Raw genomic sequence first — 20,593 nt, 5'->3', positions numbered from 1 at the left:
CTTTATCTTAAATCAATTTTTCTTTCAAAAAATAGGAAACATATAATAAAAAATCAGTTGTTGTTATTTAAAGTAAGTCGTTGCTGTGTAATTTAAATAAATTTATGCAAAATGCTAAGATCAGTCTCTTACAATTTTATTTTTTTTTAACTACAAAGTTTAGTTATAATTTATTAAATGTACATTTCAAGACAAGATTCAGATTTGAGATGAGATATCAACCCTGTATTAAAGCTTAAAGTTAGAAGGCAAGACAACGGTAAGTCATAGTAGTACAATTCTGCTGAAACGAATTTTGTACAAAGATTAATGGCAAAGAAAACATACATACAAAATAATAAATACTTACTTTCATTATATTTCAGTACAAATTTTTTTCAGAAAAATGTACTACCAATCATGTTGATATAAATTCTGAGACATTGTGAAGAAACACTGTGAACTAATTCTAATGGCTCGATCATTGAGTTTGTCAATTAAAGGAACTATTATTAAATGTGTGACGTTTTTTGATACTAAATAAATTATTAAATACAGTTACAGGTTGACATAAATAACTAGTATGTACATAATTACATTTGACTTTCGAACGTTTCTTCGAAGTTTCGCATGGTATACGTTTAACTGTTCATTATACAAATAATAAACTATGCTCCCATTCTATAATATAATTCAGCAATGTATCATAAAATAACTTAGTCGTAAGTGGTAATAGAACTGGTATATGACTTTGTACTTTAACAATCACATGGAAGCGCAACGAATATACACAGAAAAACATTCTGGTGAACATATATAGACTTTCAAATCATAAATTTAACACGAGGAGCACACATTTCTCATCGAATTGTCGATGTATTTTAAATGGACACACATATTCCTATGCAGGAAGACATGCACAGAACTGTAGCATTAAATTCTTTTATATAAAAATATACTCTGCAAAAATTTTAACAGGTCTTTTCTTTTGTATCTAAGATCTTTGAGAAGCAATGAAATAGGTCAACAAATGACAACACGCCATTAAAAGGTTTCAGCATCATCGCAATCACGAGTATCATGTCCAAACACTGTAAAACAGGTAAAACAATCGTAAATGGAACTGGATAGAAATACGAAAAATTGTTAGATGGATTAGTGTGAAATATTCAGTGTATACTTAAAATAATAACGTTGTATTAGTCTGTGTTAAGGTATTTATCCAGTTTTTAACTAATATTTTCTAGGAATTAAAAATATCATTTGAAAGAATTTTAAACGCTTGCTTTTGTTCCTAGGAAAAAGAATATTATAGATGGATATGGAGAAAATTGCAATTCGCGAAGATTTGAAGAATAAATTCTTACTTTCACAGTTTTCGCAGTACGGTCTTTCCACCGATGTTTTCTTCGGGGGCTTTACAACCTTTTCCGTGTCTAGAAAGTCTTGAGCTTGTCGTGGACAATCTTCCGTTTCGTGTAAATCAAATTGTTCACAAATATCACAGAACATACGTGGCGCAGCCATTCGTTTTTCTAATGTGGTTCTAGAATTAATTAATGGATATCATATCATTGTTATAACATAGGCTTATTTAAAAATTAAATATTACGAACTTGGTATACTCATCAGCTTCATTGGCAGGTACTCCTATTTCAAGAACTTCAACTTTACATAGTAAAGCTTCGTTTTTACGTTGCATCTCCACTATTACAGAATTTAAGAAATCTATTTGACTTTTTGCTGTTTCATATTCCTCTTTTAACTTTATCATGTCAATGTCTTTATCAACTGAAATTAATAATTTAGCTTTACAATAGAATTGAAAAATCAACAAAGGAGATTAATTAATTTTAAATAAATTTTACCCATATGTTGTTTCATATCACCTCCTGCTACCTATAATATAAATGAAAATCTAGATATATTATATATTTATTTGTAGCAAATTTACATTAAATTGAAAATCAAGTACTTACATCGTAATTATTCTTTATGTTTTCACGAGTAAGTTTTAATTGACTCGTTGCTTCTGTCCATTTAGCAGTAATTTGTTTATTTTCTCTTTCCCTGAAATGTAAAGTCCATATAAACGTGAGAAGTATTAGAAAAGTATGAAACTATTTTTTGTGTACCTACAAATTACTTTGTGCTTCTTTTAACTGTGCAGATTCCGTGGATACAAGGTTTAATTTCTCTACCAAATTTTGAATATTTTTCTCAGTTTCTTTTTCTTTAGTTTGTATGGTATTTGTTAACATTTCAATTTTCTTTTTCTGTTCTACAAGTAATTTTTCAAGAGATTCTTTACTGTCAACTAGATTTCTGTTTTCTTTAATCGCCTCACTTAGCTTACTTTGCATAAGTTTAACTTCTTCATTTTGCATCTGTTCATCCGTTTTCAATTTTTTCATTTGTGCATCTTCTAAGGCTTTAATTTGTGCTGTTAATTTATCGATTGTTACTTCTTTGTTATTCAAATCATTAACTTGTTTTTCTATCGTATCTTGAAGCGATTGTTGATGTTTTTGTAATTCAGAATTTTTCTGCATTGCAAATTCAAGCTCAGTTTGTTTAGCTTTCATTTCACATTCTAAAGTATTTTGTAATTTCATCACAGATTCTTCTTTGGAGCTTTTCAATTCTTTTATTATATGTTCTGATTCCTGAAGCATGTTATTTTTTACATCTAGCTCATTTTGTACGGTCTTCAACTGTGATTCTAAAGTTTTTATATTTTCTTCTAATTTTGATTCTACAGATTTTAGATTATTTTCTAAAGAAATTTTTGTTTCCGTGATGTTAGATATTTCCTTTTCCTTCTTTGATAGCATTTCTTGTAATTTTTTCATTTCCTCTACATTATCCGTTTGTTCCCTTTGAATAGATGCAACAGTGTCATTAAGCTTCAAAATTTGTGTTTCAGCTTGTTCAGTTTCCTTTTTCATTTGTACAAGAGCATCTTCTTTGACTTTAATCATTTCTGCAGCAACATCTAGTTTATCCCTCAATTCTTTTACTTCACTGGACATACTATCTAACGACGTAGTAAGATTTTTGTCAGTAGCTTTTTGATTAGCTATCAAAGCTTCGTTCGTTTTCTGTAATTCTTCATATTTCTTTTGTAACTCATGCAGATTAGATTCTTTTTCTGTCATTAATGATTCTAATTTCGTACGGTTTGTTGCTTCAGCTTCGAGTTTTTCTGTCAATTCTTCAATTGTCCAACGATTGGCACTTTGATTAGCTTCTAACTTAGATTTGATCTTTTGCAAAGTCTTTGTTGTCTCTTGAGAAGTAGTTAATTCCGTCTTTATGTTATCAATCACTTTCTGAAGAGAAGATACCTCCTCTTTATGTGAATTTTTTAAAGTTTCATATTGTTTTTGTAGATTAAGAATTTCCTCTTTGTTATTTTTTAGTTCATTTGAAAGATTCAATGATTCTTGAGTTCTTTCTTTAAGTTCGTCTTTAATGTAATCATTTTCTTTTATTTGTTTTTCAAGTTCTACATTTTCTGTTTCAAATCCTTTTATTTTGCTAGATAACTCCACGTTCAATTTTTTCTCTTTTTCCAATTCAGATTTATTATTTTCTAATTCTGAGCATTGTTCTTGAATTAATGTATTAGCTTTGTTTAATTCTGTTTCGATATTAATCAACTTCAACTCTAATGATTTGAGCATAGTTTCATTCTTGAATGCTTTATCTTTAAATTCATCAAGTTCTTTTTCTTTTGTTCGTAAATCCTCATTGTATTTCATAAGTTGCTCCGATGAATCAGCGGAAGTACTTAACAAATTTGCAATATCAGCTTCCTAAATATAAAACGAATAATTAAATATTTTACATCTAAAAATTACATCTTTTAAACTTTAAATAAAGTAACTATTTACCAATTTTTCCTTTTGAAAAGTGACTTGCGACAGTTTATTTTCTGTACCAGCAACTTGTTGATTTAATTGTTCTATATCGCTTTGAAGTCCTTGGAATTCATTCTCCAGATTTGTCTTAGCTTGTTCTGATAAAGTAAGTGCATTTTGTAAATCTGAAATATAGACAACAATAATCTTAATTTAGTGATACAATTACTGAAATTTGATATTTATATGTTTTACCTAAAGTCTTTTGTATGAGATTTTTTATTTCTTCATCTTTATTGGCAAGAATCGATTTCAATTCAAGGACATCATTTTCTAATTTACTGAGTAATAATGATTTCTGAGATATATAAGCATTTGCTTCTTCTATACATTTTGCTTTCTCTTCAATCTGACCCTGATAACGTTTAGTTAATTCTTCTATTTCAGCTGCTGTTGTTGAACGAAGTTCCGATAGTTCCTTTTCTTTCACTTTCAACTCTTCGCTTAATTTCTTCAATTGGACTGAGGAATTGGCCTCGGTAGCCATTAAGGAAGCGATATCATGTTCCTAAAGTAGTAAAAACAATTATATTTGGTGGTAGAACATAACATTTATAGAAAGAAGTACTTACCAACTTTTGCTTTTCCTGGACTATTTTAAAGCTATCATCAGCAATTTTTTCGTACTCTTGGATTTGTTTAGAAAGCAAATAATTCTTTTCTTCCATTAACTTGAGCTTTTCGTTTAGTTCTGTAAATTAATTTACGTGATATAAGTTAAGATTACACATTTTTTTAATCTGGTACTTAGATATCTTGTATTGTGAACATACCTTCCAGTTTCTTTAAAGCAACAGATAATTCTTCATCTTTTTTCTTATTTATATCAATTTGCGTGGATAGTTCAACCATCAGTTTTTCAGTCTCAGATATTTTTTGATCAAGCTTAGTAGAAACTTCTTTAATCTTCGAGTCTTTCATATTTAATTGTTCATTGAAAGACTCTGAAAGTTTGCTAATTTGCTTCATATTCTCAGTCTTAAGATTCTCCAATGCAACATTTTGTACTTCTAACTGTTTTTTTGATTGTACTTCTAATTCTTCTGTTTTTGCTTTCAAAAGATTTTCCTTCTCTTCGACTATCTTATCATACTTTGACTTTAATAATTCTTTTTCACTTGTACTTTCCTTTTTAATATTTTCTATCGTTTCTGTAGCCTTTTGCAACTGTTCTTTCAAAGTATTTGTACTGTGTTCAAATTCCTTTTTCATATCTTCTATCAACGTATTCTTTTTCTCCAAATCTTTCGTCGCACGTTCTATTTCCGTCCGCAAATTTGTCTCTGATTCTTTATGAACCGCGCTTTCTTGTTGATTTTCTTTCAATTTTGATTGCAATTGAGTTATTTGATTTATATATTGCTCTATAAGTATTCTTTTCTCTTGCACCTCATTCTCAAGATTGTTTCTACTTTCCTCCAAAATTTTATTCCGACTCTGTAAGTCTAAATCAATTCGCGATTAAGATAAATTGTAGAAAATAGTACATGATAAAATCCTTTCCCAGAGTACCTTCGAGTTGCTGCGTTTCTTGAGCAGTAACATTTGAAACTTCATTGCGAAGACGGGTCAGTTCTTCTTCCGTTTCGAATAATTTGATGCTATCACTTTCAAGTTGACCGACACGTTCTCTTTCTTCCAGCAACAGCTTTTCGAGATCTTTGATCTTATTTTCATTTACAGTATTTATCACCTAACCACAAACGTACTTGTTTAGTATAATAATAAATCAATTTAAACAGACATTAACTAACACAAAGTGCATTAAGATATACAATATCAATTTTCTATCGATAAAGTTGGTTTAGGCGAGAGTGCAATAAAATACACAATATAACCTTTTTTGTATGCTTCAACAGTGTAAGACATATTATTCGATTTTGCAGAATAACAATATACAACCGTGTGTAACATAATGGAATCAAAAATATACAAATTATGAAATAAATAGATAATAAATAAATAAATAAATAGAGTAACAAATAAATAAAAAAAAATTACATTGATTCTTAAATTTATCGTACGATGATTTAATTATTTACTACGTATTAATAATTGATTCATACGTAAAGCACAAATTTGGCGTGAATAAAAGCAATACTGAAAATAGCAATTATGTTCATAGTGCACCGTAAAGCGTGTTAATCCCGCACCTTTCTAACGGATTGTACATAACGATTAGATAAAAATCTATTCATTACATGATACAAATTTAACTTCTTCAATCTATAATCTTTTCTTTTATCTTTTTCTTTCATATGCCCTAAGTAATTTACGTACGAGCATCAAATAGTGCTAGTATAAGTTCAACTTTAATATTTAATGTCAACGAAGATTGAGAATTAATTAGTTGGGGAAAGCATCGAAGAGATACTGCAACATCACATATCATTTTGACAAACTTGTGATGAAATGCTAAACGACATGACTACAGTGATGGTAAGAGAAGCAGTGCAGAAAAACAGCATCATCAACCCTTCCTCTATCCCAAATGGCTGCCATCGGATACTCACACATTGCTCACTTCTTTCTTTCTGAAAATAAACGATAAGTTTTTTACGTTAACCCATAGCCTAGAAACAAGCTTTTGTCATATACCATACGAAATCTTTCATTTTTTATTTTTGGTAAATTATCTTTTTAAACTCAAATAACTTTCCAAAGTTTTAATTATCGCTTACGAATGATTTGGGGGGATTTTAACACTTTATCGTTTTGAATTGAGTTACATACGTATATACTATGTATATACTAGCTTTGCCCATCACCATTTTATGTACAAGCTCCTAATACTAGGAAAAGCATGTTAATCTAGTCCCTAATTTTAACGTTCTGTAGTTCTTTGAAATTTTGCCAAGCAATCGATGTATAGTTAAACATCTCAGAACAGAAGTAGAAATTTGGCAAAACAAAGTGAAACAAGAAAAAATATAAAAACTATGAACATATTATTCTACTCCACCTCGTGTTTTGTCGTTCGTTTAAGCTACTTCTAAAATTCTTCCTAAAAATGTCCACACTTACCTTACAATATATCTCGTATTAAATTAATATATTTTAATGTATATCGTTTTATGTCTGGAATAAAAACTGTATACAGTCAAGATGTGTACCTGAATATCATCCTTGTTAACCGATTCTTCCTCGAAACGAAACAGCAGATCTTCACACTTCCTCTTCTCTTCCTCCAATTGTAAAGCAAGTGCATTTTTCTCTTCGAGTAATTTTGAAAACGCAACCTCCGCGTCAGTAACGGTTTTTTGCATTTTCTCGCGATACTAAAATTGAAATGACACTTTTCAATATCATCATAATATTAAACGACTAAATAAACTACGCATGATAATACTACAACCTGCTCATATTCTTTTACTACTGAGATAAGCGACTGTTCCGCCTGATCTGCTTGATTTGCGGCTTTCGTAATTCGTTCACGTTCTAAATCTCGCTCTTTCCGGAGAATCTCGATTTCCTGTTGCTTCTCCTTTAACGTTTCCTAAAAATGGTGGAGATATGCGTAAAAAAAAAAATTGCAAATATCGTTTGAATATTTATTAGGAATGCTCTATTGAAAGGATTTCTCAATGCAGCATTACAATACATATTTAATCAAGAAATTCATATCATAATCCAGCGAGTTTATATCATAATAATACTTTCTATGTTGATTATAACAAAAGCAAATATTTAATTATTGCCATCAAAACTGTGTGTCTATGTACTTATGCAAAGATCATGTTTGTTCTATTCATATCGTGCTCTTTATCTTGGCAGATTTTTGTCGCCATTCTTACGTTACTCGAGAACCGGTTTTTGATGAATGCGTGAAAAGCAAACTAAGTTTGCTCGATAAAAATGCAAACCGCATAGCGTTACACAGATACAGAATTTGCAACTTAAATATACATAATTATCGCTACATACAACAACGAGGACATTGTGTCGCTAACGATAAATACACGTCGAATACCTTATTCTCAACACGAATCTCAAAAGCGTGTAAACCGAGCAGGTTGAATTATTTATTACACACTTGATTTGATGACGTTTAATTAAATAAATACGAGTCGCATCACAAATGGCAGCGAAATAAATGATTGAAGATCAATTTCACAATACTGGTAACTTAGAATGCTTTCGTTCAGTTTAAACAAATAAAGTAAAAAAGAAAAAAAAATTAATCTACTAGAGAATTATATACTCATCCAGGTGGGAATGAGATTTTTAAGGAGATTAAGAGGAATGGACGGATGATTTTATTAACATCACATACAAGTATCAAAATACTTTTGTAAGCTACTTATTATCTACTATACAACTAGTGGTAACGCACTATTATATTTTAAATTCTAAATGAATCAACATGACAAATATTAACTTTCAAATCATACTGATTATAACTGAAATTATGCAAATACATAGTCACAATACATTTGTTAATGTATTTCTATTGCGTGGAGTGTATGAAGGATATCATCTATTATACTTCTAATTAAAGAGGGTATTGATAAGTAACCGAAATAAATGTTAGATCATAATCTCACCTGCAGGGTGATTCGTGCAGGTGTTGAGGTGCGAAAACCAGGCCGCTGGAATTATAGATGCAACAAAAAACAAAAATATATCATGCAACAGCCATACAGTTAATTCGTTCAACTCCTACCTCCAACAAATAAATATATATATATATATATATCATTTTTCTCTCGATAACAAAAATATATAAAGACTCTGTGAAAAGAATACTGTACGAATATATGACTTTCTTTTTAAGCGTTCTATAAAGTTAAATACGTCCAAAGATTAGGAATACTGGACATCTCTTTGGATCGTAAATTAGGTTCGACTTAAACTAATCTCTGACAATCGACAATGTTATTAACAAGAACAACAGCAACGATAACAAATGTAACACACACGCATACAGATATATATGTATGTACTGTATGTGTGTGTGTGTGTCTATATCAATCTAACAACGTCACTATGGGACTAACAAGCTAACAACTCGCAGTTTCACTCGCAAACGCGTTTCAAAGCAGGTTTAAAGGAGGTGTTGCTTTATTCATACAAACTAGCAGAAACGCGTTCATTGTACTCCTTGGAATAATCAGAGAATTATTTATTCTACAAAAAAGCGTATCTAATACTTTGAATCTTAAGGTACAAATCTGGTACCAAAGCAAATACACGTTTTCCAAAATTTTAAGGCCATTGCCACCATCTGTTCGAGTTTCTTTTTTTTATCTTTGCAGGATAATCAAAGTAAAATTTTATTTCTTTCTTGTTTTCTTCTTTCTTTTTTTCTTTTTGCAAAGATTCAAAATCTTAGAAATACATAGAATATATAACAAAACAGCCAGATATAGTACTAACAATTTCAATTACATATAATTACAAAATGGTGCATGATAGCCAAATTTTTGAACATGAACGCGTTCGTAATACATAGACTGCGGATATTCATAGAGATTCAAATTTTATTAAGAAATGGAACCTAAGCGAAAATTTGTACTCTAGATATCGTATACACACATTCAGCGCATTTACGCGTTTTTAAATTCCCCACGAATGTATGAAAATCCGCAATCATCGTTCCAAATGAGAAATCTATTCTTTTAATCCCCTGATTGTTCGAGTGGAGTGGCAAATAAATTGGACAGTCAGGAATCTGCGTTCTGCAGAGAAGATACAAGCTGCAGGCGATCTTCCTCACTCTGGCATCGTGAATCTTACCCTCGCGGCGCTAACACCAGCCTTGGTGGCTGTGCTAGCGGTGCTGATGATGCTCGACATCGAGAGCAATGACTCTCTGGAACCGGTCTTTCTCATGGACGTGTTCAGGGCGGCGCCAGTTGGCTTGTGCACTATGCACGATGACCTTTTGCTGGACGGCGACCGGCTGACCTTGTGTGCGGGTGCGAACAGACCGTATTTAGGTCGACACTCGAAGTACCTGAATGAATGCTAAACTGATTAGCAAAGCAGAGGCAGAAAGCAGGAGCTAATTGATTTTTTTACATTGTTATTCTTAAACTTTATCCACTTTCTAAGTAACACACAGATTTCTCTGTTGTCGTGCGATTCATCTTGTTATGTAATTAATGAGACTAATGGAAATTTAGTCTGATCTTTTTTCTGATCGTTCTTCAAGAGTAAAAGAGAATACTGGTAATAAATGTCAAGGCTATCGTCGTTATCCGTTTACATTTGTATGCAATCGAAGTTATAAATACAGCCATTGGCGTGATCGAATCGAGTTAATTAATTCGAAGTTGCAGAATCTAGGGAGAAGCTCGATCGAACAAAACGCTACTCCCACGCTGCGAATACCTGTGCCCTATTATGAACTGAATTAGACATTTCTACAGCTCAAAATCTATACCGTTCCTTCGCTCTATGTATCATAGATTAGACTTGCGGAGGTATTAAAAAATATATTTCATAGATAAGATTTATCAAAAAATAAAACAATTCAACAAAGATAAGATCTAAAAACAAAATAAAGATAATAAAGAGTCCAAAGAATCTAAGAAGAAGATAGAAAAGTTTTTTTTTTTTCTTTTAAATCCAAGCACCAAAGTAATAAAATAATTTATCTAATTTTCTTGGACAAACACGTTGTAAGTTAACAAGGGAATAGCGAGGAATGCGTAAATGTTAAATAACAAAATGAATCAGACAGACAAGAATAAAAACGTAAAGACTGATACATATCTCTTCAGGGCATAAAAAATTGTTAAAATGGGGAAAAATCCATCGCGCATTGATTAGGGAAGAGATGTCGGGCGACTGAAATTTTTGGTCCAGACTATAAATTTCGAATATCGATGCAGACCTCTTGTCGTTGACGGAACCATCGTTCTTTCCAATCGGCTCATCTAGTTCCACACCGCACCATTCGCCAAGTGCAAACTCTGTGATGCCGATGTACCTGAGGACACCGGTTTTGCTGCCTTGACTGGACGATACTATTACCCTGTCACCTATCCTGAGATCCCTCTGCGACACCGTGGACGATAGACTCGTCGTTGATGCGTCTGCGTGACGAGTTACAATACGTTTCTTATAATAGATGAATTTTTTAGAGTAGAAGAATACATGCATGAAACATTAAGATAAGATTACGTAAAACCACTTTGTCAGAAGGTGTTTAAAATACTGGCGATTGGAATTAAGCCTCAACTACAGTTAGAAACGAGATTCCTAATGAGTGTAAGGTTCATATAGTTATGCTATCACGAATATTTTGAACGTAAGATGTTTTTAAAAAGATATAGAATAGATATGTGAATGTTAAAATATTTCTAATATTAGTAATAATAATAACGAAATAAGGAACACAAATGAAGAAAGAAACTCATTAACAGTTTTACAGACAATTTAATTAAAATCTGTAAACATTGGGAATTTGATAGCGAGGAATTTTTTAAAGAAATAATATATGTGTAAGGATCGTTTAAATCCAAATCTTAGTTGAGGGTTAATCCAAAAATGCACGGTTTCTACGTTTACAATTTTTACAATTTAATCGACGATAAGAAAGTGAGGAAGCGGTATCCAAATTTATTTATTAAACAGACAAAACTCGTTGCGTGGAGAATTAATTACATAAATAATCGGACATCGAAAAACCTAGACTACGCTACGATGCATAATGGAAGAGACAGTAGTACGTCGTTCTATTTGGAGAGATTTAAAATTTTAAGTGTTTAGGTGATAACGCTACAGAACAGGGAATATTATACAGCATGCTACGTATTAGACACGATAATAAAACAGTCTACATGGTGCAACTTTAAGCTGTACAGCGTGCAACTGGACGTCCACTCAAAAAAGCATAAATAATTTAACAGAGAATTTTGCAGAGACCATTTGCTTACCTAAACGATCCTGAAATAATCAACGATTATCAAATAATAGGTTGTTGCATAAATTTTCTCTGATTCTTGATTTACATAAACAGGTTGCAGTCAATGTTATAATAAATATGGCAATTCCATACATATACACTGTCCATCATAAATATTAGAACACTCACTCGTTACATTTGTTGAGAAATTTTAACCAATATATATCACCTGATTTAGAATTTTACGTTATAAGGGATACGTGATTTCAATGAAATAACAAACTTATAATAAAGTAACTGGAAAATAAAAACAATAAAGGGCGTTCAATTTGTATGATGACAAATATGGTACCAAGAATAAACGAATAAACAATTTTGAGCTCGTTAAAATGCAACATACAATAAATTCATTAACGATAAATTCAATGATCTTTATAAAAGAGGCGTTACGAAAGATCCACGTAGATCAATTTTGTACATCGGATTTCTGCAAGATCCACTCTGGCAGATATAACTTATGCAGCAACCTAACACAACTTATACTGTACAATATACACGATACTCTATAATGTACATCTTAAACCTACAAAATTCTCGAACAGCAAACGAACAACTCGTTTCTATTCTACGATTCTACCGAGAGGAGACACCCAAAAGAGGAAAGAGAAAAGAAACAAATTCTTTCAGATTCTTCTTGTACGGTTCTCGTTGCAAACGTTCTTAAACGGAAAGTTCAAGCACACTACGGACGAGGAGAATATCTCTTGCAGTGTTCCTTACTTAGAGACGGAGACATGGACTTGCTGAGGCTTCCTTTCGCGCTGTCACTTGGCGAAGTAGGTGTCTTTTGTATCGGTGATGTTGCAGCGATGATATCGGTTAACGGTGCTCTGGTCAGTCTGGTCAATCGAGAGAATATTCCTCGCTTTGGTTCGCATTGGAAGTACCGACTGCCAGCCACGGATCCATCGTTCTTGCCTGAAGCGTCCACTCGTTCGTTAATTTTCGTCGAAGATGATTTCCTCCTCGAGGATGACGATCAGAGCTTACCAATAGGTTCGTCCAGTACCACTCCAGCCCAATCTCCAGGGGCAAATTGAGTTTCGCCGATATAAGCAATGGAGCCTGGTTTCGTGCCACCGACCCATACTCGATCTCCTATTATGAAGCTGTCCGTGTCCTCCGTCAGAACCACGCTGTTATCTAATCAGGGTGGAATTACATATAAGCGTGTTTAATTGCGCTGCTGGGTTGCTTTGCTTCGTTAGAGCTTTTTGTTCGAGCGTGTTTTCTTTTCTCTTTTAATTTGTTATTTCGGGGAGGAAAATAGGTTCGTTGAGTGGATTCTCTAAATCGAGCCTTTTCTTCTGCTGTAATTTTTCTCGATTCGATATTTTAGGAACGCAGTTTTTCGTTCAGGTCCTTTCTTTTCGATTTATTTTAGAAAAGAAGACAAACTCGTTAAATACGAGTTCCCTTCTTTATTCTTATTATATTCAGGAAGAGGAGGTAAACTAGTCGAATGGAATTTTTTATCCTAAATTTTCCTTTTTCTTTTTTTTAATAATTTTATTTTATTATTTTACAGGGGAAGATAAACTCGTTGAGTGGAGTTTTTAATTCGAGCGCTTCTTTTTTCCCGTTCTTTCTAATAACGTTGGCAAAGATTCCTGTCGGTGAAATATTCCTTTTCCTTTTAATTTTTACGTTAACATCGGCTATACAGTTCGTTCATTAGGCATCAGGCATACACGCAACAAAAGCTACACAGATTCACAGGAAAAACGATGTAATTGTATGTAATCGTTATCGCGGACCGATGCGAGAATAATCGCTCATTTTCAGAAAGATTAGTCAGGTCTAAAAGAATCTGAGGTCACGGGTGTGTTGATTTAAGTACTGCGAGAATCACAGTTTCTGGACGAATGCCAAGATAACAGAAATTCTATCGCAGTCGATGCAAGAATGAAGTCATACGAAATTCACTACACTTTTTGCACTGCGGTGCACTCAATTATTTCTTTCTTCGTATTAAATACTTTAATAAATATTATAATTTATTGATAGGGAAATGCGATTGGATAAAAAGTGACCAAAGGACATGGCAGGGTCAATATCTTATCATTTAAATCTCTAAAAATTTAACGATTATTTCTTGCATTCACTGTAGCAAAAACATAAAAGACTAAAAGAAAAAAGAAACAGAAAAGAAACAAAGCACCTACCTGATCCTCTGCGCAGGCCAGCCTCGCTTAATCGACGGCCGTGCGTTTCCCAGAGATGATCCATCTGGTCTGTGGTCATGCAAAACAACGCAGAACAATGCAAATCAAACGAAACAAAAAGCATGCTTTCACGGGACAAACAAGCTTCGTTTATCTTCATTTGGTCTTCAACTCCGTTGAAGAGTTGAACGCCACGAAATACGATTTAAAAAAAGGAAAAAAAAAGAATTATAGTACTAAAGTGGATACAGTGGACGTCACATTGCGTAGTGGAAGATCAAGATTCGTATCATGTGTTACGCATGATAACACAAATCGTAATACGTTTTTTTTTTTTAATTGCACTTTGCTGATACGTAAGACAGGAAGTTCATTTCCTATGGGCCAAGTTATTAAGCGTAAAGTTATGTAAAACAGGGATCAACGAGGCGTGTTCAAGTACAAATCGATCGATGATGATGCTGTAAAATTTTGTATTTATGAGTTTAATGAATGTGCAAGTAAATATATTTCATATTGATAATTAGATATAATAAAAATATAGTTTGAAATAATCGGAAACATGTATCTGTGTATTCGAATTTCAGTAATTGAATATTTAGTAAATACTGAATAAATTAATCAACAGGGAACAAATTTAACAAATTTTAATTACAATTTCAATTACGTACAATCTGGATATATTGAGTACTCGAATATTATCCTTTCACTATTCAATCGTATATCGTAGGTTCCTGCAAGTATTTCTACTTTGCTATTTTAACTTCGTTTTGATACTTAAGAATTTTTTAAATATTCTTCTTCATTCATTTTTTAGGCAATTTCACTCTATTTCAATATAAATTATTTAATCATTGGAAGAAGATGGAATGAAAGAGAAATATGTATCGTAGCTGTCTCGACAATAATTTAATTACAACGCAGGTCGAGCGTGTTATCTCGTAGCTCGCGATCTCTTCTAGTAAAAAACTAGAGAAAAATGTCGCGATTCGCGATTTAATTAACTATTCATGAGCGATCTGTGGGCGAGCCGATGGTAGTAGGTCGGTCGTGTGGGTAGAAGCCTCTGTTCTACGAGATCAATTCGCGATTAGAGCGAAACTATCGAACATTGGATCATGCATGCACGATACGGTTAAAGATAATTTTCCGTATGAGATTTTTCGGACATAATACTTGCAATGTGCGAAGATTGTACAATCTTCTGTATGATAAGAAAAATGAATATAAATAGGATGAATTTTAGAATTAGGAAAATGAATAAATAAATAGTAAAAGAAGCTAGAAGAAACGATAAAGTAAGATTTCTAGAAATCCTTTCCAAATTTGTGAAAAGTATAGAATTAAAAATAATATAAAGTAAACCTATATAATGATAATTGTTACAATATTATATTACAAGATAATTAGAATTATTGCGTTGCAATAGTAACTAACCGATTTGTAACAATATAATAATCGTATAGGATATATCGTAAGATAATTATAATTACTGTATTACAATGATAACTAACCCAAGATGAATACCAAACCCAAACTACTGAAGTATAAATCGGCTAAATAATTTCGAAATCGACCATAAAGGATTACGACGCAGTTCTACTTTCCAAATACATACTATATAAAGATCGATGCATCATTATCTAACGCTTCGAACCGTCACACGTGAGTCATTCAGAAAAAAAGTACAGAGAAGAGACCATGCAAGCCCGATGACCAATTAAGTTCAGGTAAATCCTACATATAATGAAATGGCTATATAAAGCAGTAGTCTTATTTTAATTTACTTCTAGTGACAAATATAGTAGACAAGATGCTACCAAAATAAACTTTGTATAGTATCAAGCACTTTGACCGGTTGACACGTGCTACGCTTTGTGATTAGATCCGTACAAATAGTCATACGATCCAAGATACTTGGGTTCCGCACGGATGTAAGTAGACGATCCATATGTAAACAAGGTTAATAGTAGTAGCGATTCGATTACTATTAAGGTCAGGTGGCAATTTGTTCCTGGAATCTAATCCAATGAACATCCCGCGTAACGCGATCTTCACAATCTCTGTGACCGATTCGATTTTCAATCACGCTCAACCAGTCACTCGCTGATGCATCCAATTTTTCCTGCGTACATACTCTGTTGAATAATATTGAACGATATACTCGTTGTAGAGTTTGAAGCTGCAGTTGGAAGTTGCATTTTTCTGGAAATTTGAATTTTAGATCATGATTGATTTGTTAGAGACGAATTCTAATGAAAATTGTGAAAGGTCGTAAAAAAGTTCTTCAATATTTTCGGAAGTTTAAATATCATGAAAATGGAATCTATACGCTACGGTTGCTGTTTAAGAAACTCTACGCTAGATAATCTAGAAACTCCACTTTTACATATCTTGGAAATGAATTCTAATGGAAATTGGAAATTCATATAAACAGACTTTTCCGTAATTTGACAAGTTTAAATATTATGAAAATGCAACCTAAAATTTGTAGCTTCTATTTAAAAGAATAGGTAATAATGTATACAGTTGAAAATCCTTCTAACATTATTATGGAAGATTATAGAATAGACAATTTTTATGCAAATCCTCCTATCTCACGTATAAAACGTAAATGCTTTGCATTTAAAGGAAAGAAACTTAGTCCTAACCCAATAAGGTGTACCTAAACTTTAAGTATAATGAAATTATTTAAGAGAGTATTGGTAATGCATGCAAGAAATTATATTCTACATCCGATTAACGAGTGATGTGTAGCCATTAAAGGAGATAATGAATGCGATTCACCGTGTTATGTTACTGGCGCCAACAAGCTGGTGGATGAAATTCGTGAATTGATCTCAAAACCGGTTGCCACTGCCGGTGTGAATATCAAAGAGGCCTAAAACAAGTAACATCCTCGGTCTCGTCCACCATATTTAGCCGATGGTGCCACACGGTGTTATTGAACATCATGAAACCGTGATTACGTCAGAACGAAAGATTAAAAAACTAAGCATGACCTATGAAGGAATGCTAATGGTATCCGGAGAAAAAAAACACGTGTAAACATTTGTATGACGTGTTTGTAACGTTGGTATCACGCGTGCTTGACCAAACTACTTGACCAAAGAATTTTACGAATATTAGTCACCGTGAACCACAAGTAGAAAGACACATTAGGTATCAGACACAGGTGTCTATGATCTAATGATCTAAATGATCTACATTGAAGATAATTAATAGCAATAGGGATGAATTCTTGATGCGATCATACATGAAACATCAACTGTTAACCTTTGCCATACTAATATCTGCAATAAATTGTGAGAGAATGAGCGGATGATAAAAGATAACTCGAGGCCTTAACTGGCGGCTTTTCAATCGTTAAAGGGTTAATACATAGAAAACACCGATTTTTCTCCTATTCAAATTAATAAGGCTACTTTCAGTTCTTTAGGTTTCCGATAAAGGGTAAATCATCCATACTGCAACATTCTCAGTTTTTTAAATTTTAACAATAGAATATTCCAAATTTGTTCAAACCCTGAATGAACTATCCTCTATTTCAATCGCCATACGTTATTATCACGCTCTCTTAGATAACTGCAATAAAACTATACAATTCGAAGGACACCAAAGTGCGCTCAATCTTGTTTTCCTCCTCCTTTATTAACAAAGAATCTCTTTAATGATGAATATCAGATACCAGGAAATCAGATCCACGTCTAATTTGCAATTTGCAAATTCACATTGTTACCTTGAGCTTTTCTATCGCGTTGCGACACCCGAGCCGAAGCGGCGCTACGCGCACGGCCGATCATAGCTGCAAGGTGGACGCCGTGAAAATCCCTGCCCGAAATGGAAAGCGTGGCGAGCACGTGGGAGGAAAGACGAAACGTACAGTTGGAAATTGAGCGTACAATAAACACACGCGGATTGCATAACGCAATGTGCGTCATGCGACGATGATTGCACCGACTGCACGCGTTGCGAGTCCCTTCCTAGCTACGGTACAACCGAGCCACTGGATGAACCAATAAGGCAAGATAGCTGCCCTCGATGCGAGACCAGGCGCTTTTGTACGAGGCTAGCGTCTCTTTCCGCTCCGCCCGCCCGTGAATAATCGAACAGACTATCTGAATCTTGCCGCTTGCGCGACTATTCTAGAACAACATCAAGGTTTAGTCTTTGATCATCAATGGATACCCTTGTAAGAAAGGTTTTAGGACTGAAGTGACTAATGCTTCAGAGGTCTTTAGGGGTTGTAGAGGTGGTGATGATATTTGAGCTGAAGCGATACTCGGAGCAGCCAAGGGATGATCAGGATTCTTGAGGAAATCACTTGATAATATAGAGCTTAATCTGAGAGAGAGAGAGAGAGAGAGAGAGAGAGAATCTGAGAGTTATAAAGCAGATCTGTAAGTATATAATGATTTATGCGATGCACTTCTGTGAAATAAGAGATATGTATGATATTTGGTAATTTAGTTGAGAAGTCAAACATGTAATGTTATTATTAAATAACCATTAGGTTTAAATGAGAATTTAAGGCTGAGACATTTAGTGATTTAAAATGGAGAATACTCACAGAAATAAAGATTTTGCATCTTAATTTATGCATAGTTAATTTAATTGACTGATTCAAACATTACTTTGAAATAACTGAGAGTAGAGTTATAAAGTAAAATAAGAATACGTCTGAAATATTCTTTACAACTTTCAAAAACAAATAGAGTTTTTGAAATGAATGGAGAACAGCGAATAAAGGCTTAATTAAAATCAACCTGACAATAAATCCTGACAGAGAATCTTATAAAAATATCCATTAAAAATTTAAAGAAAAAGTCTATCAAACACGACCGAATTAATTGAAAAAAGCAAATTAATTAATGATCTATCGTTTAATTAGTAACATTAAAATCAAATAGAATTCACTTTACCGTTCCAACTGATCTCTTCGATGAAACAAAGTGCTTACGATACTCGATAACGATCTTAGTGTTTGTTAGTGAGAAATCGGTATATTTACCAGATCGCTTGGACGAGATGTGTTGCGTTGAGAGGTGGAAGAACGACTCGCGAGAAGTTCGAGAAGTCGGGCTTGTAAAAGCATTCGTTCACGCACGTCTCAGGGTCTCGTGGGCGTACTCGTTTATGCGGCGTGGGGAATTAACGGAGCCCTTTATTTGTATCGTTTTCTCGACTAATATACACGTGTGCTGAGTACGAATCACATTCAACGATTCGTTATTCATATTAATTCAAGTCGATTTTATAATTATTGCCATTATAGACTATAAATACAAATGTTTACATCGACTTTTCTACTTACTCTATTTATAAAGAACATTATGAACATAAAATAAGAGAATAAACAATATTTGTATTCTAAATGATACAATAAGTCATATAATATTATGATTATGAAAAGTTCAAGGAGATTTGTATAATTAGATACTATCTCCAGGTGATATTATGTTATCCAGTGAATTTCTATAACCTGTTCATACATTATGTATACAATTAAAATATGATGCTTCTTGAAATATTTAAACATTTTCTTCAAATTAAGTAATGTTTTACATATAAGAGACAAAGTATATTGGACACTGAAGCTAATAAAATATTGGATAAAATCAATTTTTCCAAAACATGCATATACAGTGTGATATAATAAATAAATTTACAGAAGACTCACTCATTGATGGTCTTGGAGGTGATGGCGGAACAGCTGGTCTTGGTGGTAAATTGCTACATGGTCGACCAATTTTTGAGGGTGGTCTTATTCCTGATGGTTTTGGATCAGTCATCTTTTATGTATACACTCACTGTTATATAACACTGAAACATGCAAATGAAGGGTTAATAAAATTGAAGGAAAAGTATTACATACATAAAAAAATAAAAATTCTAAGATATAGATATACATTGCTATATTTTAATAGAATATTAGTAGAGTAACAGTAGTATATAAATATTATGGTATACAAAATATCAACGGTAAAATTTTTTACGAATTACAGGATTCAATACTATATATAACAGAATAATTTTAGTCATAAATATGAAAATAATCTTAAATCATCTTAATTGCCTTTCAATTCTTTATTTATATTTAGTTTTACATTGATTTTCCGAAAGAAAATATATTCGTATCGCATTCAAAATTCAAAAATCATAATCGGGAAGTCATTAAAGTACGTTGAAGTTGAAATCAAAAACTTGAATTGCGCACGCACTTAAGTAAAATACGTAATAATTATGACAAATGTTTGACACTTGTTAAAAAGCATAAAAATACGATCTATTACGTTCACATATAAAAATAAAACATGTTAAAATATGAATTTCATTTGAAAACGGATATTATGACGTTAAAAAAATGTCAAACGGAAAGTTAACCTCATTGAGATGAAAGTTCATTGTTTAAGAAGAAAAGAAGAACAGACATCATACCTTATTTAAATATGACGTAATGTTTTCGGGCACAATCAATTAACATATTTTACAAGTAACAATTAAAACATCACTATGTTCACGAACAAACACCGCGAAATATTCGCACAAATTCACACGGCGGTCAACGGAAAAGTGACAATTACTGGCGCCAGAAGCGCTATCACGGTTTGCTG

At 32.7% G+C, this 20,593-nt stretch overlaps 1 protein-coding gene across 11 annotated transcripts; it reads right to left on the bottom strand.

The window, feature by feature from the left end:
- Positions 1 to 115: 115 nt before the first annotated feature.
- On the bottom strand, positions 116 to 20,560 carry LOC122566250 (CAP-Gly domain-containing linker protein 1). 11 transcript variants are annotated; one of them, XM_043723247.1, is made up of 22 exons: positions 20,418 to 20,559; positions 19,660 to 19,802; positions 13,980 to 14,048; positions 12,805 to 12,957; positions 12,535 to 12,732; positions 10,741 to 10,942; positions 9,639 to 9,858; positions 8,447 to 8,491; positions 7,258 to 7,398; positions 7,016 to 7,180; positions 6,416 to 6,436; positions 5,415 to 5,595; positions 4,676 to 5,347; positions 4,475 to 4,593; positions 4,098 to 4,410; positions 3,876 to 4,027; positions 2,119 to 3,797; positions 1,959 to 2,049; positions 1,848 to 1,878; positions 1,596 to 1,770; positions 1,347 to 1,525; positions 116 to 1,070 (listed from the first exon to the last, which is right to left on the bottom strand). In XM_043723247.1, the coding sequence occupies exons 2-22, from the start codon at positions 19,769 to 19,771 to the stop codon at positions 1,024 to 1,026; spliced, it is 4,965 nt and encodes a 1,654-aa protein (XP_043579182.1). In that variant the 5' UTR covers positions 19,772 to 19,802; positions 20,418 to 20,559; the 3' UTR covers positions 116 to 1,023. The 11 variants fall into 11 exon arrangements, with proteins under 11 accessions (XP_043579182.1, XP_043579176.1, XP_043579183.1 ...); XM_043723241.1 differs by lacking the exons at positions 19,660 to 19,802; positions 20,418 to 20,559 and adding exons at positions 17,719 to 18,124; positions 18,991 to 19,026; XM_043723244.1 differs by lacking the exons at positions 116 to 1,070; positions 19,660 to 19,802; positions 20,418 to 20,559 and adding exons at positions 1,108 to 1,273; positions 17,719 to 18,124; positions 18,991 to 19,026.
- Between the last annotated feature and the right edge of the window lie 33 nt (positions 20,561 to 20,593).

Source organism: Bombus pyrosoma, linkage group LG3 (assembly GCF_014825855.1).
Source record: "Bombus pyrosoma isolate SC7728 linkage group LG3, ASM1482585v1, whole genome shotgun sequence".
Taxonomy (NCBI): Eukaryota; Metazoa; Arthropoda; class Insecta; order Hymenoptera; family Apidae; genus Bombus; species Bombus pyrosoma.
The sequence above is the reverse complement of the archived record's forward strand: the minus strand, read 5'-3'. Positions and strand labels throughout refer to the sequence as shown.